General features: G+C 39.9%; 1 protein-coding gene and 1 long non-coding RNA gene across 2 annotated transcripts; one reads left to right on the forward strand and one right to left on the reverse strand.

Moving 5' to 3' along the window:
- The first annotated feature begins 557 nt into the window (after positions 1-557).
- LOC310726912 lies at positions 558-3,640 on the forward strand. The gene is made up of 3 exons (XR_014533861.1): positions 558-946; positions 1,342-1,403; positions 1,662-3,640. It is a non-coding gene; the product is annotated as an uncharacterized lncRNA (long non-coding RNA).
- Positions 3,641-7,258: 3,618 nt separating this feature from the next.
- LOC310726886 (SUN domain-containing ossification factor-like) lies at positions 7,259-21,888 on the reverse strand. Its single transcript, XM_083542940.1, has 10 exons — positions 21,785-21,888; positions 21,620-21,675; positions 21,019-21,095; positions 19,899-19,959; positions 17,047-17,134; positions 8,723-8,806; positions 8,486-8,637; positions 8,302-8,390; positions 7,689-7,744; positions 7,259-7,581 (listed from the first exon to the last, which is right to left on the reverse strand). The coding sequence occupies exons 3-10, from the start codon at positions 21,077-21,079 to the stop codon at positions 7,390-7,392; spliced, it is 783 nt and encodes a 260-aa protein (XP_083399066.1). The 5' UTR covers positions 21,080-21,095; positions 21,620-21,675; positions 21,785-21,888; the 3' UTR covers positions 7,259-7,389.
- Positions 21,889-22,241: the final 353 nt, after the last annotated feature.

The following is a 22,241-nucleotide window of genomic DNA, read 5'->3' on the forward strand; positions in this document are numbered from 1 at the left end:
AAGAGCCACAGTGAGCTGAACGATGCTCAGAATTGGGATAAGTTGCTTGAACCCATTTTATTTGTAGTTTAAGAGAGCCCACATGCCTCCACTAGGTTTTCCAAGATGTCATTAGCGAAACTTTTGAGGAGAGACCCTCTAACAGCATAAAATAAATAAGCTCCACACACTGAGTCACATAACAGCTGAATTTGCATAAGGCTGAAGAATGACAGACCCAGCTGTAAAACAAGGGTACTCAGTACTCAGGAATTGCATTACAGGAAATACACCAGAAGATAAAGTGCTTGTTTTGCTCCTCATGTCAAATTATTAATTAGCCGCAAAGTGACAAGGCCCCTTTGAGGTTACAGGGCAAGTTAGAATTTGACTATGTGGTAAGTCACACTGATTGAGTTGATGCACTTCAAAATGATCACCCGAATCTCCTGCATCCAAAAAAATGCAGCCCAATTTACCCTGTTCCCCCTGGTACATTCTGATTGTCTATAATTATTAGTACCTCTAATTATCAAGCAGAGTTTTTTTTTATTATTATTGACAAATATAATGTACAGTATAATTACCAAGAAAAAACCTTTACATCCTGTTGACTGATTCTGAAACTCAAGTCTGGTTAGCTACAGCCCACACACACACTTTCTCATGCTGCCTACTCATGCGTCTGGGTTCTGGTCTGGCGTCTGAGTATTTAGTCAATCAAGTTGTTGCTCTAAGTGTGTGATCTTTTTTTTTTTTTTTCACTATGCCATTAGGAATGCAGACAAAATTAAAGGGAATTTATTACGTTGAAAACTGAAAATAAAGGAGAAATTAGCTGTAGCAGGACATATATTACTACAGGAGAAAGATCAGATCATTCAAGGACCTTTTGAGGAATTGATCTTGGGTTGATTGCAACTTTGTGCAACAAACTCAATTTCTGCTTTATTCATCCACCGAGTCTGTGAGTATTATTTTGTTAAAGTGTTAATTTGTGTTAATTTGTGTCTGGAATAGTGTTACTGTACACCCAGTGTAGCTTAGCGGTGCCTATGATTTTATATGATGATATATATGTCTGTATGAATATATATAAATACTTTCGTACTTCAGACAATAAGTAAATGATGTAATCGATATTGAATAAATAGTAAATGGTGAAATAAATGTAAAATGTAATGAAATAAATCATCATGACACAGGATGAATAAGGTGGCTGTTATAACCTTTACTGTTCAACTACATTACAACTAATATAAAAATCTTTGTTCTTTGAAAATCACTATGTTACTAGTTGGGATAAGAATTTTTAATACGAACTTTTATATTTATAATAGATTAAGTTTATACTTTTCACAGGTTCTTTTCTACTAGACTTACTAGAACTTTTCAAATAGAAATCTACACATTATGGCTATTAGGTAAGTGACCAGCTGCAAAATGAAGTGTTAGATTTTTTTTTTTAAATACATTTTATAAAATAATACATGTTAAAAATATATTTGATTTTTCAGGCTTTACAAAATAACTTTTTATCGGTTAAAGGCTTTACAGTTGTGAGAAATGTACTGATGTATCTGTAATATATCACACAATGTTTAACAGCACAGAAAAAAATGGAATAATATATAGATAATATGTAATGTAAATGTTCATGAATGTCTATTTGATTTATCAAGGTTCCAAAAGGCATCGGTGGCTGTACATGATGCACTCAATTTGAGTTATTTAATATCCTCACCTGCTGAAGGTCCTCCTAAACAATATCGTCTCCTCACCACCAAATGTAATCTGGATGAAAAAGGCTCAGTGAGAAAATGGGTATTTGGGCCGCGAAAAAACAACATGCATAACAAAATTCTACTGATGGTAGGAGAAACTGGAACAGGCAAAACTACTCTGATCAATGCCATGGTGAATTATATACTTGGGGTGAAGTTTACAGATGAAATTTGGTTTGAGATTACAGAAGAGGGAGAAAAGTCAGATCAGTCAAAAAGTCAAACAAGTGAAATCACTATGTATGAACTCTTTGCTCAAGACAACCCAATCTGTCTTACTGTCATTGACACTCCTGGTTATGGAGACACCCGTGGAACAGATCTGGACAAAAAGATTGCTGAGAATCTGTACAAACTGTTTCACAGTGATTCTGGAGAGAAAGAAATTGATGCAGTATGTCTGGTAGTGAAGGCATCTGAGAATCGACTCTCCAACAGACAGCAATACATCTTTGATGCAGTTTTGTCTTTGTTTGGTAAAGACATAAAGGACAATATTGCCATTTTTGTCACTTATTCAGATGGAATGCCTCCAACAAATGTGATAAATGCCGTTAAGCGAGCAGAGATTCCCTGCAGGAAAGATGAAGAAAATGAACCTGAGTGTTTCTTATTTAACAATCGACAAACTGAGAAAAGGAGCAAAAAGTATAACAGACCTCTTCAGTCAGCTTGGGAACAAACAGTTTAAATTATTTCTTTGACTCACTGAAAATTCAAAACAGAAAAAGTTTGGAGCAAACTAGTGGTGTTCTGTCTGAGTCCAAACAACTTGAAGCTTGTATTGAAAATCTACAATTCCGCATTGACTTTGTGGAAAGCAAAAGTAAAGAACTGGTTCAGATTCAGAAAGCTCTCCAGGAAAACCGAGAAAAGATAAGGAAAAACGGAAACATTACTTTTATAGTCACTGAACATTACAAAGTAAAAGTTCCAATTAAAAATGCTTCATTGAAGGACAGAAAGGCCACCACTTGTTCTGTCTGTGAGGAGAACTGTCATGAGTATGGCTGCTGGTTGGCCCCCAATCCACAGAAGTGTGAAATCATGAAAAATGGCTACTGCACATCATGTACTGGTAAATGTTGCTACAGTAAACATGTGAAAGAGAACAAGAAATATGTTACACACAGCAAATTGGTTACAAAGACATATGAAGCTATTAAACAACAATATGAAAGCAGCAAGAAACAGGAAGGGGAGAATCTAAGCATAGAGAACAGACTGAAATATGAACTGAGAAAAAACGAAAAGGAAAAATCTGACCTGGTGGAAGAAGCTTACCGTTCCATCATGAAACTGTATGAGATTGCTTTAAAGCCAGATTCTGCTTTCATTGTTCAGTGTCTGGACTTCTTGATCCCTCGAGCTGAAGAAATTGGAAAACATGACTATGCTCGGGAACTCGGTGATCTGAGGGAAATGAAACCTGAATCACAGGAAAGAGTTTATTCATTAATTGGGTACTTCAATATGCTAAGTGTTACTGGCAGAAAATGATTTCAGGAGTTTAACACTGACCATGTAGCATCAATGAAGAAACAATTCTGAATCAAAAGTCTTTTTTTTTTTCATGATTAAATGCATTGTTTATTCATCATCCAATATGTAATTCGATGTATGCTATTGTACAAAACAATCTTTTACTTCGTTCTAATTATTTTAAAACTTTTAATAATGATCATTTATAAATAAGGGGTATTTTTTTTTACCTTACAAATAAGTTGTGAAGTGATAATGTTCATGAACAGAGATTTATCCTTTTCTTTTAAATTGACTTAGTTCATTAGCTTACATTGTTAATTTAGTTATCGATAGTGATGTCTATGTAACTAATCTGTTTACCTGACTTTCAATAAATATCTATTTTCTGCAGTTTGCCCGAGTTTGTCTTGTTCGGATACAAACCTACATGTGCTTTTTTTCAAATAACATTAAATCTTCAGCAGTTCATGATACAGCTTAGTAATTACTAAATATTAAATAGGGCATTAATAATAATCATAACCTTTATAATTACAGGACAAATTGAACTTATTTTTTTCAAAAGATAAAAATGTACCAAATGATTTGCTAGATACTAAACTTTCCACATTTTTACACAAAAACATAATTTTATTCTCAGCAACATATTTGTCTTACATTTTTATGGCTTGAACTTAACTTTAGGGGCCTCCCCATCTGCCGCTGACATAAACTTTGTTTAAACAAAGGCCTCCTTTGGGTCCTTGAATTGAACTTGGCTTGAGGGGACTCGTTGTTGACCTTCACTGATGGACATTAAAGGGAACTGTAGCCCTAAACCATTGTAGCTAAATAAATAGTATAAATAGTTTATATTAATTACACACCAAATGCATTTCCATGGTTTTTCAATAACCCGATTAATCTTAGTAATCTCACAGTAATCTATATATTTAGTACAGTCAACCCCCGAGATATGAAACATTGCCACAGCCAACCAACCCCCCCCCCCCCCCCCAAATAAAAAGGAATTCAGGAATATGTTCAAAATCCATGAGCGCTATTCAGATTTCACAACACCGCAAACAGAGGGAGAAGAAGAACACCTGGCAGGCATGCATTGTGGGACCGAGACACGTACGTCTCACTCTTCTCTTCTTCTTACATATAATCCATTTACGAACACTGTATATCTGCTTTTACTGTAGATTGACTCTCAATGTAGTTGTGAGTGACATCTACTGGTGATGATTAAGTAGTGCACTACACCAAACATAAATAATTAATAGATATTTTCTATACTCCATGTGAAAAGAATGAGCTACGATTTTCTAGCGTCGCTTGATGGTGCTTTTAACTTTTAATCTTTTTCATTATTGTGTTTCTGTATAGTCTGCATAAAATATATTATTGTGGTACACAGCAGTCAGTATATTCAAAGAGGTGATTATTGTGTGATTAGAATCAGCACATGGCTGAAGAGGGTTTACCAAGACTATGTATTGACTGTGTTTTTGGTACTTGCATGAAAAAGCCTGGCTTAGTTTCTGCTAAATAGAAAGTCTTCCTCTTTGACACTACAAGCCTGGATCCTGAACTTAGTTGTTTCTCTTACTTGGTATTTTTACTTTTTGAATTGTTTTTATTAAATTTGTAACTACTGATAATAATTGGCCACGACAGCTACTGTTAACATATCCATCATGTTAGGCAAAGCAACGTAAGTAACGTAACAATTTAACAATGCAGTAATGGAACAAAGGAAATTATTTATAATAATTTGTTCTTTTTTAATAAATTCAATTTAATTCATTTTTATCTGTATAACACTTAAAGCAGCTTTACACAGATAATTTGGTGATTAAAATGAATATAAGTGTGAGTTTGTCCCTGATGAGTGAGCCGGTGACAGCTGTGGTGAAGGAAAAACTTCCTGAGATGGCATAAGGAAGAAACCTTGAGAGGAACGACTCAAGATGTAACCCATCCTTTATCTGGGTTGCACCGAATGTCCATTTATTACAGATAAATAATGATGAGGTGCATTGATGATGATCAGAAGCAAACTGTAGTCCTGATTCAGTGTAGGAGACTGTTGACATTAACTACAGTCCAAATCTATCCTCAAAGCTCCCATTCTTACTCCGGAATTTCATGGAAACCCAGGCGGTAGATGTGAAACCATCCCCAGCTGCACAAAGTGGCCTTCAATCGAAGAGAACACTATCCAGAGTCAGGACGAGGCGGGCAGATATGAGTAGAGGGGAAGAAACAGGGGTCAAAAGTAAATGCAACTAATCAAACTGACTACCTTGGTGATTAAAGTAAACTCATAACCACTACTGTGGTGAAAGTGGTATTTTAATATTTTTTATTATACTTTGTCTTATTTGATTAATTATACTCTACCTTCTATTGGTTACCTGGTTCAAGTGAACAGCATTCTGCCAGGTTTAGTACGATATACATGTGCTTATATTACAATGCCTGGTCAAAATAATTTCCTGTTAAAGAATATTTACAAGAATCTACCTTTCTGTTCATAAGACTTTAGGTGGAGCTGTTGTCACACTTTGGGTCTAATAGATAAACTAATCTTGTACAGTAGTTCACTCTTTAAAAAAAAAAAAATTATTAATAAAAAAAAAAAAAAAAAAAAAAAAAAACAGAAATCACAAGGACATAAAATCTTCCCTCACCACATCCATAAACCTACTCCTTGGTCTTCCTCTTTTCCTCCTTCCTGGTGGCTCCATCCTCAGCATTCTCCTACTGATATACCCCATGTTCCTCCTCTGCACATGTCCAAACCATTTCAATCTCACCTCCTTCGCCTTGTCTCCAAAATGTCCTACATGTGCTGTCCCTCTAATAAACTCGTTTCTAATCTTGTCCATCGTCGTCACTCCCAAAGAAAACCTCAACATCTTCAGCTCTGCTACCTCCAGCTCCACCTCCTGTCTTTTACTCAATGCCACTGTCTCTAATCCATACAACATCTCAGGTCTCACCACAGTCCTATAAACTTTCCCTTTCACTCTCACAGATACTCTTCTATCACAAATCACTCCTGCTATCACTCTTCTTCACCCACTCCACCCTGCCTGCACTCTTTTCTTCACTTCTGTAAGAAAAAATGATGAGGACAACGAAGATCGTAATGAAGAAGTTGATAACAGCGTAGCAGTGACAAAATACACGAAGCACTTTGGGTTCATTGAAGTCAGAAAGAACCCAGAGCAAACTCTGCCCAGATATTTTATATTGTTCTTCCCTTTGAAGTATAGACCGGAGTTATCCTTTGAATGTAAATTAGATATAGGACATCTGTGAGGAAACAAAAGGCTGGGGGATACCATTCTCGGGGCGGAGGTCAGTAGGTGGTAATCACCAGTATTCGCACCTTTGCTGGTGCCGGCCCCCCAGCAGGTCAGGAAGGGGTATTGTGTGAATGATAATCACGGTCTCAGATACCTTTTGGTTAGAGATAGTCCTTGGGGCTTGCTGCTTCTCCCAGACTGATTAAATTATGTCTATGATTCTGATTGATACAACTGAAATTCTACATAACTACTTTTGTGAAATGTAAGCCGTTTTGTGGTTGAGCTTATTTTGATATAGCGTAGGGTGGAATCTGGTTTGAGGCAGTCTGTAATTCTTACACTTCTCTAACACACTCTCCATTACTTTGCACTGTTGACCCCAGGTACCTGAACTCCTCCACCTTCTCCACCTCTTCTCCCTGCAACTGCACCCCTCCACTGCCCTCCCTCTCATTCACACACATGTACTCTGTCTTACTCCTACTGACTTTCATTCCCCTTCTCTCCAGCATGTTCCTCCACCTCTCCAGGCTCTTCTCAACCTGCTCACTACTCTCACCACAAATCACAATATCATCCGCAAACATCATAGTCCAGGGAGACTCCTGTCTGACCTCGTCCATCAACCTGTCCATCACTATCGGCGCTTCACAGGTTAACACTAAAAGATTTTACTAGTAAAATAATAAGCAAAGACTCCAAGAATAAAACAGTTTCTGATTAACTTTTATTTGTGCAATTAATGAACAACCTGCTTGGACTGACTCACATTCGATTCGATCCCTCTAAAAAGAGCAGCGTATTAGGACAATTTTATAATCATGTTTGAGTCATGATTATTATTTAGTTTTAGTCGAAGGCTTGTCTGACTGTGAAGAGTCTTCAGAGCTTCTCTCTGGTGGAGAGTCTCTAAAAGAGAAGGGAAGAGAAGCGGTGCTATGAGGAGGCATCCTGATTGTGAGGACTGTGGAGAGTAATGTGGGAGTGATCGTCTCAGGCTTTGTGCTGGATTTCAATTTACAGTTCTTTTTCTGGGAGAGAGGGATAAAAAGGACAAATATTATGGGCGTAACGATATATGAGCATTTATTAATACATTAGGAATGAAAAGTGTGTGTGTGTGTGTGTGTGTATGTACCTTTTTAATCCCGGTTGAATTATTTCGAGTTTCTACATTGTATGGTTCACTTGGACCTGTTAAAAAAAATTTTAAAACGTAATAAACGAATGAACAATTTGGGTAAATAAATGATCAAATCTGCAGCAGTCACATGATCAGGTCCAGAAGTAAAAACAATGTCTACTTATTTGGCTCATACGCTGATTTTATCAGTTTGAAATTTGATCCATGACCCTATATTGCGGGTTTTGCAGACATTTACATTTACGGCATTAATCAGAGTCCTTATTCAGAGCGACTTACGTTTATCTCATTCATTCACCTGAGCAGCTACTGGGTTAAGGGCCTTGCTCAGGGGCAATGAAACAATGACTGCGTGTAAGACTGGAGGAATTAAGTGCGGCAGATGGCGGATTGCAGAAAATGCTACCGATATCCTACATTTATGTTTTAATATAAATGAAAACGTGTTTTGGGATTTATTTTTTTTTGCCATTTAATCTGCTTTTCTATTGAATTATCATTCAAATAAAATCTGTTGCTCAAGGGCGCCCCCTGTTTACTGAAGAATTGTACCAACACATTTGGCACTGGTAATGCTATCTTGCTTGAAAGTGCATCTCGGTTCTACCTTCAGTCGTCGCAATCTGCATGGCCGAGTGTGAAAAAGGATAAGACGCTCTCCGCTTTGGGTTCACGTCCTCATTCTCTGGGGAATCCCTGAAAACCAACATGTCTGGATTAAAGCAAAAGCAGCTGAAATAAAACCCATCGAAACATATTAGTAAATCATGTTTGAGCCCTGAGGCTCTCACCTGTCAGGGTAGCAGCAGCTGTAGGATTTTGGGATGGAAGTTTCAGGTTCTGATGAGAGATTTAAATCCTGCATGAAACAGTAATGGAGATAGATGATGATGAGGATGCTGAGGACCACAGAGAGTAGCAGGTAGATTTGGAGGACCGAAACCTGCACAACAAAGCAACACTGAAAATATGTAGTGTTTGAACCAGGATCGTATACGGTAGATTTGGCAAGGACAGGAAGTGGATACCTCTCTCTGTAGATTGCTGACTTGAAGTGACAGGTTCTCCATCTGTTTCTGCAGAACTTGTATGGACTTGCCATTTTTCTTACACTACAGAAAGAATATTACTACAACACTACAGCAAAATATTCTCTGATTTTAGAGCTGAACTGTTCCATACATTGTGTATCACATACTATATATGGACAAAAGTATTGGAACGCCTGACTTTTCCAGCCATATGTGGTTCTTCTCCAAACTGTTACCACAAATTCGGAGGCACACAATCATATTGGATGTTGTAACAACTTTTCCTTCACTTGAACTTGGAAACCCAAACCTGTTCCAGCATGACAATGCCCCTGTGCACAAAGCCAGCTCCATGCTCTCCTTGGTTTGGAAGATCTCCTGCTATTGAGCTCCAACCCGTTTGATCAAGAACACGAACTCTGCACCCCCAGACCTCCTTACCTCCTCTACATTAGTATCCGACTTTTCTAACACCCTTGTTGCTGAATGAACACAAACGTTTACAAGCACAACATATGGCAGGGAAGGTCAGGTGTCCCAATACTTTTGTCAATATAGTGAAGAAATATTATAGAGCAAAATAACAGAACGATTGAGTTATTCATTGTGCTGACCTGCTCTTCAATGATCCACAAGGTGCTCTGGAGATTGATGATGGCTTTATAGAAAGCCCTCTGCATCTCTTCCATCTGCATTCGATACATGCGAAAATATAATGGGTCTAAAATCTAATCAAATAGAAGATGAGCACCTGCTGTCCTCTGTATTTAGAATATTGTTCTCTTCCAGTAAAAACACAGTACAGGATTCTAAACACTCAAACGTCTGTTATCCGGCAGCTGCTGTTCGATAGGTTGCATGTCGTTTGCTCAGTGTTCTAGCCTGCACCCGATCGAGAGCGGCACACTGTGATGTCACAGAGGTCACTTTTAATTAATGGTAAACTGTGAATCTCCCTCTAGTGGTTAAGCATAGAAATACATACAAACTGAAAACTGTAGTCACCTTTGACTGAGCTATTCCAGGTAACGCCCGCTGAGTGACATCTTCACCTTCAGGGTTTTAATCCGGTTGTTTAGCCTCATGAAGATGGACTTTTGGTTGGCGCCATGGATCGGTGCATCGGTGGAGCCGGGGATTTCAGCATAGAGGTCGGATGAAGATGGCGGACACGAAAAGTTGGGGAGCACCCGCGTTTAGGATGATGAGATCATCACTAGGACTGAGGTCTCTGTTTTGTGGAAAGTGTTCGATTGCGAATGTGATTCCCGAGATTTCGTATTGGTCTTCTTCCTCAGCTGAAGTGGAATGGATAAACGCCTCTGCAGGAGGGACTCTGATTGAAATAACAAGAACGGGAGACAGAAACATGTCCCTCCTTTTTTGCTCTTCAGTCTTGAGCACTGCTGATCCTGGGGAGCCTTCACACTCTCCTGCTCTGCTTTCTGTAGTGTAGACCTGGAGGACTTGTCTAGATCATCTGACTCATCTTCAGGTAGCAAAGTAACAATCTGATCCTCTTTGGTGAGTGTTGTCTGGACAGGCTCTGGAGTCAGCGTCACTGTGGTCTCCGAGAGCGAGGGGGAAATTAAAGAAACTGTCGGACCCCTGTGTCCACCTTCAGTCACTGAGAGAGTTTCAATGACCTTTATTGACTCAAGCTGGTCCACTGCCACAGTCTCCATACTGAATTATATAAAAGGAAAGAAAAAATAAAGGAAGAGTTTAACCAAGACACAAGTCTCAAGAACAAACTGAAGGGAAGGAGTCTGTTGCATGCTTCTAACTGCACCTCATGTCCTGCTTACCAAAGACTCTAATAAGCAATGCAAATCTGGGTCGTAATATTGGCTATAAAATCTACAAGTATTTATTAAATCAGTTGCGAATTAAACAACTTACTCGGACTTGGATGGAGTTCCTGATGTCTCGGTCAAATTTAAATGCAGGGAGAAAGAATTGCCTGTTGAACACAGTGTAAACTTATTTCCATTTCTTCTCAAATTGTTCATTCGAGGTCAACTGATTAATCGGTTTTGACGATCAATGGTCGATTGCTGGAACTATCCGCAAAAACATACCAATAGTTTTTCCGGCTTCCGGTCTGCTGTCGGTACGAGAGCGGCCTCTAGTGGCAAATCACTGAAGCTTTAATTAATTTCCTAAAGATATGATCTACTCAACTTGTTACAACCCGCAGTAATTTTGCGGATTGTATTGCATTGTATGGGATGTGGGGTTTATGTGAGCAGGTACCATCCCGAGACTCTTGTCCAGACATTTTCTGCACTCCAGTTAACTGAAGCCGCACCCACCTCCCGTGGATGACGTTCCAGATCCGACCCCATAAAGTCGGTTCAGAAGCTAGATTTAGGAGCTCACAAGGCCGACGCTTGCTTTGTTCATTTTGCTATTCAGTTCCGCCCGTTCCGAATTCAAATTTGCCCTGTCCCGATTTGAAGTTTACTATAGGATTGTAAATACTCACTGTATTATACGGTTGTAAATATATGCACATATGTGTGTTGCTTTGTTTACCGGTAGTAGGGGTGCGGTTACCATTTCTGTTTGGTGTGGGTTTATTCCCTGTTTTTGGTGAGGCTGCTCGAACGCCGGCATTCACCGCTGGATCTAAATCCGAACTCCATTTCCGTATTGGATTACTCATTGCCGGTGGCTTTACTCACAGTTTGATATTACTTTGGACATTTGCGCTCTTGGTGGATTACTCGTCTCGAGCGGATATCTTTGGTTGGTTTTCTCCTCGGCTTGAGTGTTTTGTTTTGTACTGTTTGAATTAAAGACAATGATAGGACTATATCTGCTTCCGCGTCAGCAGCCTGAGAGTACCAAACAGTTTTGCTTATTTCAGCATATTTTAAAATGTCTTCATTCCTTCCAATCTTTATTTATTCACTTCCTTGATATGTGGAATAGTCTGGATCTTCTCCTTTTGAGAAAAATTCTTGAAGCTGAACATAAAAAGCTAAAGAATCCATAGTTTTAGCCGCTAGCTACTTCCTGGTTATTCTTTAGCGTTTTCATGCATGCACAGAACAAATCTTATTTCCGGTACTAAGTGAGCAGCCACAGTGACACTGCGCTAACTCTAGTTTCTTTTTAAAAACCTTGGCATTGTTTTGTATGTTTTCCAGTATAAATCCCTTTAGCCTTCAGCGCTGTGCCCCTGCGGCCGATATCCCATTGTTCTCAGGTGTTAATGTTTAACAATAGAATAAATAAAAAGGGACAAGATTAACCATGACTAACTATACATCATTCTAATGGAGATTGCATGAAGCAGCAATGAGGGAAATATTATTGGTGGCGGAGTGACGACGGAGACTTGGAGATCTGCATGGGGATGGAAAAATCTGAGCTGTTTTACGTCTGTGAGTTACAATATATATCTCCCTTTACAGTTTTATATGATGTTATACGTTTTATTGTTTGTTTTTTCTAGAAAAATGATTGAAAGGCATGTGTGTGTGTGTTGTTGGGATTCGAATAGCAGGACATCAATATGAATGTCCATGACTGTAAAACAATAGCTTGTTGCTGCTTCATGCAATCTCCAATAAAACAGATTTGACTGTCTATTCTTTTTTTTTTGGTTTTCTTTTTTTCTTTGTAAACAAAAACCTCCAGGTGCATCACAGTGCACGTGCTCCTCTCTTTGACCACTAAGAGTTTTTAAAGAGTAATAAAACTAAAACTCACCCATGTGGGGAATAAAATCCTCCCATATATTGTTAGAATCCTGCACTCATTGGCTACATTTTCCATCAATCATGTTGTTTCCACAATGCTACTGGCTGGAAATAAAAGGTTTGAAATAAAGGTGGTGCAGAACAGAAAGTCACCACACCTGCAGAGAGAGTGGATGCTCAAACCCGAGATTCCGCCTCTTTTACTTTTTTTTGTGTATGGTCTCATTTTCTTTTTTAAACCAAGATGGCGGTTTTTACGCGAAAGTTATTCCGAAACATTTATAATTTATAAACCCCCGATATACTGTGATGTAAACAAAGATTTACCATCTAAATTACAACACTATTGTTTGGTTGGAGCAAAAATGCTTTACAGCATGTTGTTCAGTGGAGCCTCATATTTCCTAATAATCTGGGATTAGCAGCAGTGGATGTGTTTGTGACTCTGAAAACAGTGATCTGAAATCGCCGCTTGAGGTTTAGAGCTCTGGAATGATCATGGTTACTCTTCTCCCTTTATATTTAGTCTATTGCTAAACATTAACACCTGAGAACAATGGAATATCGGTCACGTGAGCGCGGCGCTGAAAGCTAAGAGGCTAAGGGCCTTGCTCAGGGGCCCAAGAATGGCAGCTTGGTGTGGCTGGGACTTGAACTTATTCCCTTCAGCTCTAAAGTCCAATGCCTTAAACATTAAGGAAAATGATCAAACACCAGGCTGATCTAAAGTCCTGAAGTGCTCCCCGAGTGTTTGATTCCTCCTAAACCACAGCAATTAGAAAATAACATTTTTATAATAAATGTATTGAGGTAATATACATTATTCTTTCTTGCTTTGTTTTTTGTCCATTTGCAGTTATGTTTAATTTTGTTGAACGTCTGCAAAATAAAAATTCCTACCTGATTCTATGTTCAAAATGTATTTATTTTTTTACACAAAGGAACAAATTATAAATTCTTTGTGCACCCGGTTTCATTGTTTAGAATGTTTCCTAAGATTATTATTTGGTTATATCGAGGTAATTAATTCCTTATATTCATGAAACCATTCCAACAAAAGGACGGCTGCACCATCAACAGGAAGTCAGCAAGTCTATGTTGCCTTCTATCCTTTGATCTCATGTAAAACATATGCAGAAAATGCTACCAGTATGCTACAGTTTAAGAATAAAGCTGATTTTATTTTTTAATCTATTTAATCTGCTTTTCTTTTGAATAAAATCCATTGCTCAAGGGCGCCCCCTGTTCACTGAAGAATTGCACCAACACATTCGGCACTGGTAATGCTATCTTGCTTGAAAGTGCGTCTCGGTTCTACCTTCAGTCGTCACAATCTGCATGGCCGAGTGTGAAAAAGGATAAGACGCTCTCCGCTTTGGGTTCACGTCCTCATTCTCAGGGGAATCCCTGAAAACCAACATGTCTGGATTAAAGCAAAAGCAGACGAAATAAAACCCATCGAAACAAATTAGTAAATCATGATTGAGTCCCGAGGCTCTCACCTGTCAGGGTAGCAGCAGCTGTAGGATTTTGGGATGGAAGTTTCAGGTTCTGATGAGAGATTTGAATCCGTCATGCGACAGTAATAGAGATGGATGATGACGATGAGCATGATGAAAATGCTGAGGATGCTGAGGACCACAGAGAGTAGTACGTAGTTTTGGAGGACCGAAACCTGCACAACAAAGCAGCACTGAAAATATTTAGTGTTCAAACCAGGAACATATACAGTACATTTGGCAAGGACAGAAAGATTGCTGACTTGCAGTGACAGGTTCTCCATCTGTTTCTGCAGAACTTGTATGGACTCGGCATTTTTCTTACACTACAGAAAGAAAAGAAAAGATCAGATTCACAATATTCAAGGTCAAGCTCAATCTTATCAGCAAAATGACCTCAGATTTGAGAGCTGAACTGTTCCATACATTGTGTATCACATACTCTATATCAGGGGTCACCAACCTTTTTGACACCAAGAGTTACTTCTTGGGTACCAACTAATGTGAAGGGCTACCAGTTTAATACACACTTCTGAAATAACAAATTTGCTCAATTTACCTTTAATTATGTAAGGTCCCCTGGTGGTCTAGTGGTTAGGATGCAGCGCTCTCACCGCTGCGACCCGGGTTCGATTCCCGGTCAGGGAACCATCCCCAGCCACTCTCAGTGCCGGTCCCAAGCCTGGATAAATTGGGGAGGGTTGCGTTAGGAAGGGCATCCAGCGTAAAACATGTGCCAAATTAAACATGCGGAGGATCCGCTGTGGCGACCCCTAACGGGAGAAGCCGAAAGAAAGTTTTTTACCTTTAATTATGTTATTATTAATAATTAATGATATTCATCTACATCAGGGCCAAACTCAACTGCACAGGGGCCAAAACTCAAAGCACACTTTAGGTCGCGGGCCGAACAGGATAAACATTTATTAAACACACTAAAACAATGTTTTTTAAACATAAATATGAATAAAAACAGACAGGAATATTATTCCAGAATAAATAAACTTACACTTTAAATAACTTAAAATATTTTGCTCTCCATAAAAATATCTCCAGTCAAACACCAGACGTCTCACAGCTTCATCATGCAGCTCTTCAGAAACTCTCCCTCAGTAAATAACCGGCTGATGTGACTCTGATTTCTCCTCTGTTTTCACACCAGCTTCACTTTGTGATTTTGCTCTGGTAAAAAATGTCTGCTGAAATGTCAGATTCTTCTTTAACTCTTCTCCTTTCTGGATCTTCTGCTCTGCATTCGGGTTTTTTCAGCTTCTCCTGATGTTTTGTCTCGTAGTTCAGTCTCAGATTCACTTTCTTAATTACAGCCACATTCACTTCACTAATAAGACACACTTGTTTACCGGCAGTGTCAGTAAACACATACCGTATTTTCCGAACTATAAGCCGCTACTTTTTTCCCACGCCTTGAACCACGCAGCTTAAACAATGAAGCGGCTAATTTATGGATTTTTCCTGGGTTTTTCCCGGTTTCACAAGTTTCAAGCCAAAAAACTGACCACCATAACATTAGACCAATGAAATTGCTGAATGGGTTCAGATGAACCAATGAAACTCTTTATATTAAATCAGATGCGCTCCCACTGAATTGGGCCGCGCCACATCATAAATATGGATGATGTTCCTCTGATGTTTGACCTGCCGCTCACTCGGACTGTCTACAGGAGAAAAACTCTTGAGAAAAATTGTTGTGAAAGGAAGGAGGAAGACAGTGAACAAGGACTTTCTTGATAGGCTACTGTTCAGATAGAAGACGTTGTAACGCGTTGAGTCAGGGTCAGGGATAGCGCGCTAACTCCAGTTGCAACAGAAACCATATAAGCACAGACAGGTTTCCAAAACTTGTGTTTTTTTTTATTTTTCTTGGCAACAGCGTTACGGGGTTTGTCAAAGAAACTTAAAAATGAGCATCAGAAAATAATAGGGACATAATCCTCAGTCTTGCACACATGCAGTAATAGTGGTAAAATGCGGCGGCAGGCTATTCCCAAAATGCCGCTCTGCTCTTAAAGGAGCCACAACATATTTTACCCGTTACACCGTGTAGCAGACACTCTCTTTCGTTAAAGCCTGTGTAAAGTTAATTAGTTTCAATGTAGACATTGAAACTAATGCAGCTTATAGACAGGTGCGGTTTATTTATGTTCAAAATATTTGTAAAATTCAGTGGGTAAAGTTTATATTTGGGTGCGCTTAATAGTCCGGAAATTACGGTACTCAGAATCCCATCTGTTTTAAAAGGCTCTGTTTTCAGAATCAACTTTTCTCTTCGCCACTGTGAGGCGCTGTTTCACAAAAACTTTACAATAGGGTTAAATACATCAATAGAAGCTCGACCTGATTGACGCTGGAATGTTCTCAGGTAGTCTAGCGTTCGGTAAGGCAGCTGAAGCACTGCATTATGGGATCTGAAGTTTGTGTTATCAGCGCTTCATATCGCCGGAACATTAATAACAATAATAATAGATCTTGATAAAATCATCTCGCGGGCGGGATATTATTGTACGTCGGGCCGGATTTGACACCCCTGATCTATGTGAAGACACTAATCATGTTATTGATTTCTCACAATAATTATCAACAATGATTTAACAAGGTAGGAAACAGCTATTTTTAGAAAAGGACCACAGGCGAGTCATGTGGTCCTTGCGGACGACCTGGCACTATATGGTGACCCCTGCTCTATATGGAGAAAAGTATTGGAACGCCTGACTTTTCCAGCCATATGTGGTTCTTCTCCAAACTGTTACCACAAATTTGGAAGTACACAATCGTATTGGATGCTGTAAACCCAACCTGTTCCAGCATGACAATGCCCCTGTACACAAAGCCAGCTCCATGCTCTCAATGGTTTGGAAGATCTCCTGCTATTGAGCTCCAACCCTATCGAACACAAACTCTGCACCCCCAGCCCTTCTCACCTCCTCTACATTAGTATCCGACTTTTCTAACACCCTTGTGGCTGAATGAACACAAACGTCCACAAGCACAACATATGGCAGGGAAGGTCAGGTGTCCCAATACTTTTGTCAATATAGTGAAGAAATATTATAGAGCAAAATAACAGAACGATTGAGTTATTCATTGTGCTGACCTGCTCTTCAATGATCCACAAGGTGCTCTGGAGATTGATGATGGCTTTATAGAAAGCCCTCTGCATCTCCTCCATCTGCATTCGATATCTGTTAAAAGAAAGTGGGTGTAAAATCAAATCAAATAGAAGATGAGCACCTGCTGTCCTCTGTATTTGGAATATCGTTCTCTTTCAGTACGTCATAATCAGCGATTGGGCCGGGGTTGGAAATATCAAAGAACAACTGTGTAAGAAGAATCTAGTAAAAACACAGTACAGGATTCTGAACACTCAAACTTCACTGGGTTTAGGGATTTGATTGTGTGTGGAGATTATTGCTGTCATCTGCTAGATAGGTTGCATGATGTCGTATTTCGGCTGCTGCTCAGTGTTCTGGCCTGTTAAGCTCACAATCAAGACCGGCGCACTGTGATGTCACAGAGGTCACTTATAATGAATGGTAAACTGTGAATCTCCCTCTACTGGTGAAGCATGGAAATACAACCGAATGGGGGCGCCACATCGGATCATCTGTCTCCATTCTACTCTGTCCTTCACATCTGCCTCTTTCAAACCAGTTACCTGCAGGTCTTCCTTTACCACATTAATGAACCTCCTCTTTGGGCTTCCTTTTTTCCTCCTTTCTGGTGGCTCCATCCTCATCATTCTTCTACCGATATACCCCATGTCCCTCCTCTGCACATGTGCAATACATCTCAATCGGGCCTCTCTCACTTTGTCCCCAAAACGTCCTTCATGTACTGTCCCTCTAATAAACTCGTTTCTAATCCTGTCCATCCTCATCACTCCCAACGAAAACCTCAGCATCTTCAGCTCTGCTACCTCCAGCTCCACCTTCTTTCTTTTACTCAGTGCCACCGTTTTTAAACCGTACAACATCTCAGGTCTCACCACAGTCCTATAAACTTTCCCTGTCACTCTCACAGATACTCTTCTATCACAAATCACTCCTGCTATCAATCTTCTCCACCCACTCCACCCTGCCTGCACTCTTTTCTTCACTTTTCTAACACACGTGTCATTACTTTGCACTGTTGACCCCAGGTGCCTTAACTCCTCCACCTTCTCCACCAATTCTCCCTGCAACCGCAACAACCCACTGCCCTCCCTCTCTTTCACTCACATGTACTCTGTCTTACTCTTACTGACTTTCATTCCCCTTCTCTCCGCTCTTCTTCCTGCTTCCTACTCTCACCACAAATAACAATATCATCAGCAAACATCATAGTCCACGGAGACTCCTGTCTGACTACGTCCGTCAACCTGTTTATCGCCACTGAAAACAGAAAAGGGCTCAGAGCCGATCCTTGATGCAGTCTAACCTCCACCTAAAAAAAGCCTGTCGTTCCTACTGCACACTTCAGTGCTGTCACACTGTCGTCATACATGTCCTGCACCACCCTCACATACTTTTATGACACACCTGACTTCCACATACAATACCACAACTCCTCTCTCCACCCTGTCATACACTTTCTCTAAATCCGCAAACACACAATGCAACTTCTTCTGATCTTCTCTATACTTCTGCATCAACATTCTCAAAGCAATGCGTCTGTGGTGCTCTTCCTTGGCATGAAACCATACTGTTGCTCACAGATGGTCACCTCTTCACTCAGCCTGGCTTCCACTACTCTTTTCCATAACTTCATGGTGTAACTGATCAACTTTATTGCCCTGTAGTAACTGCAGGTGTGCACATCTTCCTTTATTCTCAAAGACCGGCACCAGCAATCTCCTTCTCCATTCTTCAGGCATCCTCTTAACTTCCAAATTCCTGTTTAACAATCTGGTTAAAAACTCCACTGCATCTTCTTGCTTCTACCTCTATGTCATCCAGTCCTACCGACTTTCCCCTCTTCATCCTCTTAATCGCTGCTTTCTTTTGTTCCTTGCTAATCCTATCCCTTTCCTGCTTCACCACCTCATCCAACCTTCTCTCTTATTTTCCAACAAACTGAAAACTGTAGTCACCTTTGACTGAGCTGTTCCAGGTAACAACCGCTGAGTGACATCTTCACCTTCAGGACTTTGATCCGGTTATTTAGCCTCATGAAGATGGACTTCTGATTGGAGGCATGGATTGGTACATCGGTGGAGCCGGGGATTTCAGCATAGAATTCGGAAGAAGATGGCGGACATGAAGAGGTGGGGAGCACTTGCGTGACTGAGGTCTCTGTTTTGTGGAAAGTGTTGGTTTGAGAATGTGATTCTCGAGATTTAGTATTGGTCTTGTACCTCGGCTGAATTGGAATGGGAAAACGCCTCTGCAGGAGGGACTTTGATTGAAATAACACAAGCACTGGAGTCAGGAACATGTCCTCCCATTTTCTCCTTCAATCTTTAGCACTGCTGATCCTGGGGAGCCTTCACACTGTCCTGCTCTGCTTTCTGTAGTGTAGACCTGGAGAACTTGTCTTAAACATCTGACTCATCTTCAGGTAGCAAAGTAACAATCTGATCCTCTTTGGTGAGTGTTGTCTGGACAGGCTCTGGAGTCAGCTGTGCTGTGGTCTCCGAGAGTAAGGGGGAAAATTAAGGAACTGTCGGACCCCCGTGTCCACCTTCAGTCATTAAGAGAGTTTCAATGACCTTTATTGACTTAACCTGGTCCACTGCCACAGTCTCCATACTGAATTATATAAAAGGAAAAAAAATACAAAAGGAGTTTAACCAAGACACAAGTCTCAAGAACAAACTGAAGAGAAGTGGCCTGTTGCATGCTTCTAACTGCACCTCATGTCCTCCTTACCAAAGACTCTAATAAGCAATGCAAATGCCAATCTGTGTCGCAAAATTGGCTATAAAATCTACAAGTATTTTCGTAATCAGTTGCAAATTAAACAACTTACACAGACTTGGATGGAGTTCCTGATGTCTCGGTCAAATTTAAATGCAGGGAGAAAGAATTGCCTGTTGAATACAGTGTAAACTTATTTCCATTTCTTCTCAAATTGTTCATTGTGTGAGTTGTAAATTCAAAGTCGAGGTCGACCGATTAATCGCTTTTGACGATCAATAGTCGATTGCTGGAACTATCTGCAAAAACCATACCAATAGTTTTTCCAGCTTCCGGTCTGCTGTCGTTACGAAAGCGGCCTCTAGAGGCAAATCACTGACACTGCATGGTGTTTGTTTTTACAGGTGAGACTGTGTGCTGCACAGAGAGTGCAATGTATTACTTATAATTTATTAATTATGTAATGATAATAATTATTTAAAATATTCATATTTATTTCATCAAATTGGAATGATTGGAATGTTTGTTTTAGTTTTTTTTATCCAGTATCCATTTTAAAAACGGATTAAAAAAATCCATTTAATGGTTGATTAATCAGCATGATATTGTAGGTAAAAACCACTATCGGCCGACCTCTAATTTAAAGTTTTAAACTTTATATGCATAGAGCTGGATATTGCAGGGTTTTTTCAACCAAGTCGAGCCACACTTGATTCCACTTGTGTCACTGAACAACTCAACAACTTTGAGGATAGATTTGGACTGTAATTAATTAACAGTCTGCTACAATGTGCTCAGGACCACGGTTCGCATGAACGGAATGGACATCTGGTGCGGGGTTCCCTTTCGAGTTTGGTCCATTAGGACATCTCAGGTAGTTTTTCCTCATCACAGTCACCACTGTCTCGCTCATTAAGGACAAACTTACAGTTATAGTATACAATAGTATCTACTACACTATCAATTTCATTGCACATACGCTTCCATTATTTTTTTTTTACAGCCACCGCAAACCTCAGCAGAAAGACTTACCACCCCCTAGTGGACATCATTGTTCATTTTGTATCTGTAGGATTGCGTGTGTATAGAATTAGCTCCATTCTGAGGTCGGTATTCTGGATTTGCACCAAGCACATAAGCAGCAACAGGTTTTAAAGAAGAATGAAAAGAATAAAAAAGCAGTGGAAATAAAAGTTCTAGATAAAAACGAATCAGCTATTCGAAATTCTCACTATCGTCCTCATCCTGGTAGTTCACTGTTTCAGAGAGCTTCGAATTCAACTCCTCTACCATGCATGTGCCAAAAACCCTTAACACACAAAACAGTGAAAGACACACACTTTAATGCTGTATATATACACTATATCGACAAGTTTGTGGACACCTGACCATGTTTTTTTTTTTTTTTTTAAACATGGGGTGGGGTGCAGTCAGCATTCACAGGTGTTTAATAGGGCCCTCTATAGCAGGAGATCTTCCACTTCAAACCATGGAAAGTAGCTCTTCATGGAGCTGGCTTTGTGCACAGGGACATCGTCATGCTGGAACAGGTTTGAGTCTCCTAGTTCAAGTGAAGGGAACATTTCATGCCACGGCATCCAAAGACGTCCGATGCACGTGTGTTAACATTTTGGGAAAGAACCACATATGGCTGGAAATGTCAGGTGTCCACAACCTGTCTATTTGGGGTGTAACAGTAAAATTCATACTGAACCTTTTTGTTAAAGAGGCATAGTTCAAATCTGATTTTAAACCAAAGGTTCAAACTGAACCGTGACTTTTGAGGTACCGTTACACCTTTAGTGTCTATGCATGTTGTACATCCAATTTTACCTGAGCAGGCTAATAGGACAAAAGTGCTCAGCGCCAAAGTGTGACAACAGCTCCACCTGCAGTTGGCATGACAAGAGACGAATCAGGGACATATGGGGTTAATGGGATTTGACCTGATCCCTATCTGGTTGTTTGGCATTTAGCTTGTACACCCTGCTCACATACCTTGACATATTTGGCATATAAATGCTCATCCAGGGGAAAACTCTGGACTGTGCGCTCCTCCCGAGCATGAAAGGACCCAAGCTTGGCCCATTTTTTAGTTGGATATCTGTGGACAAACCAGAATGTTCATTTGCACCCATTTTCAGAAGACAAAAAGGCAATTAAAGTGCAGCTGTATGCGTATAATGTTAATGTGTAATAAATGGACCGGTGTGGCTGATCAGCGAGAGCCAAAAGCAAAACTGTGGATTAATAACAAACTTATTATGCAACTGAGAAACGCCAGCATTGGCAGCAGCACCATTACCAATCCAATCAGCCTCTTCGTCAACAGGGTGCAAATCCATTTTTTTTTGTTTATGTGACTCAGAAAAACGTTGCATTTTCACTATTCGTGCATGTAAATGTTTACATTTCGCAAAGAAACTCCCACTAGATCAATCAACACCTTCTGACC

The sequence above is a fragment of the Silurus aristotelis genome (genome assembly GCF_946808225.1).
Source record: "Silurus aristotelis genome assembly, chromosome: 5".
NCBI lineage: Eukaryota > Metazoa > Chordata > Actinopteri > Siluriformes > Siluridae > Silurus > Silurus aristotelis.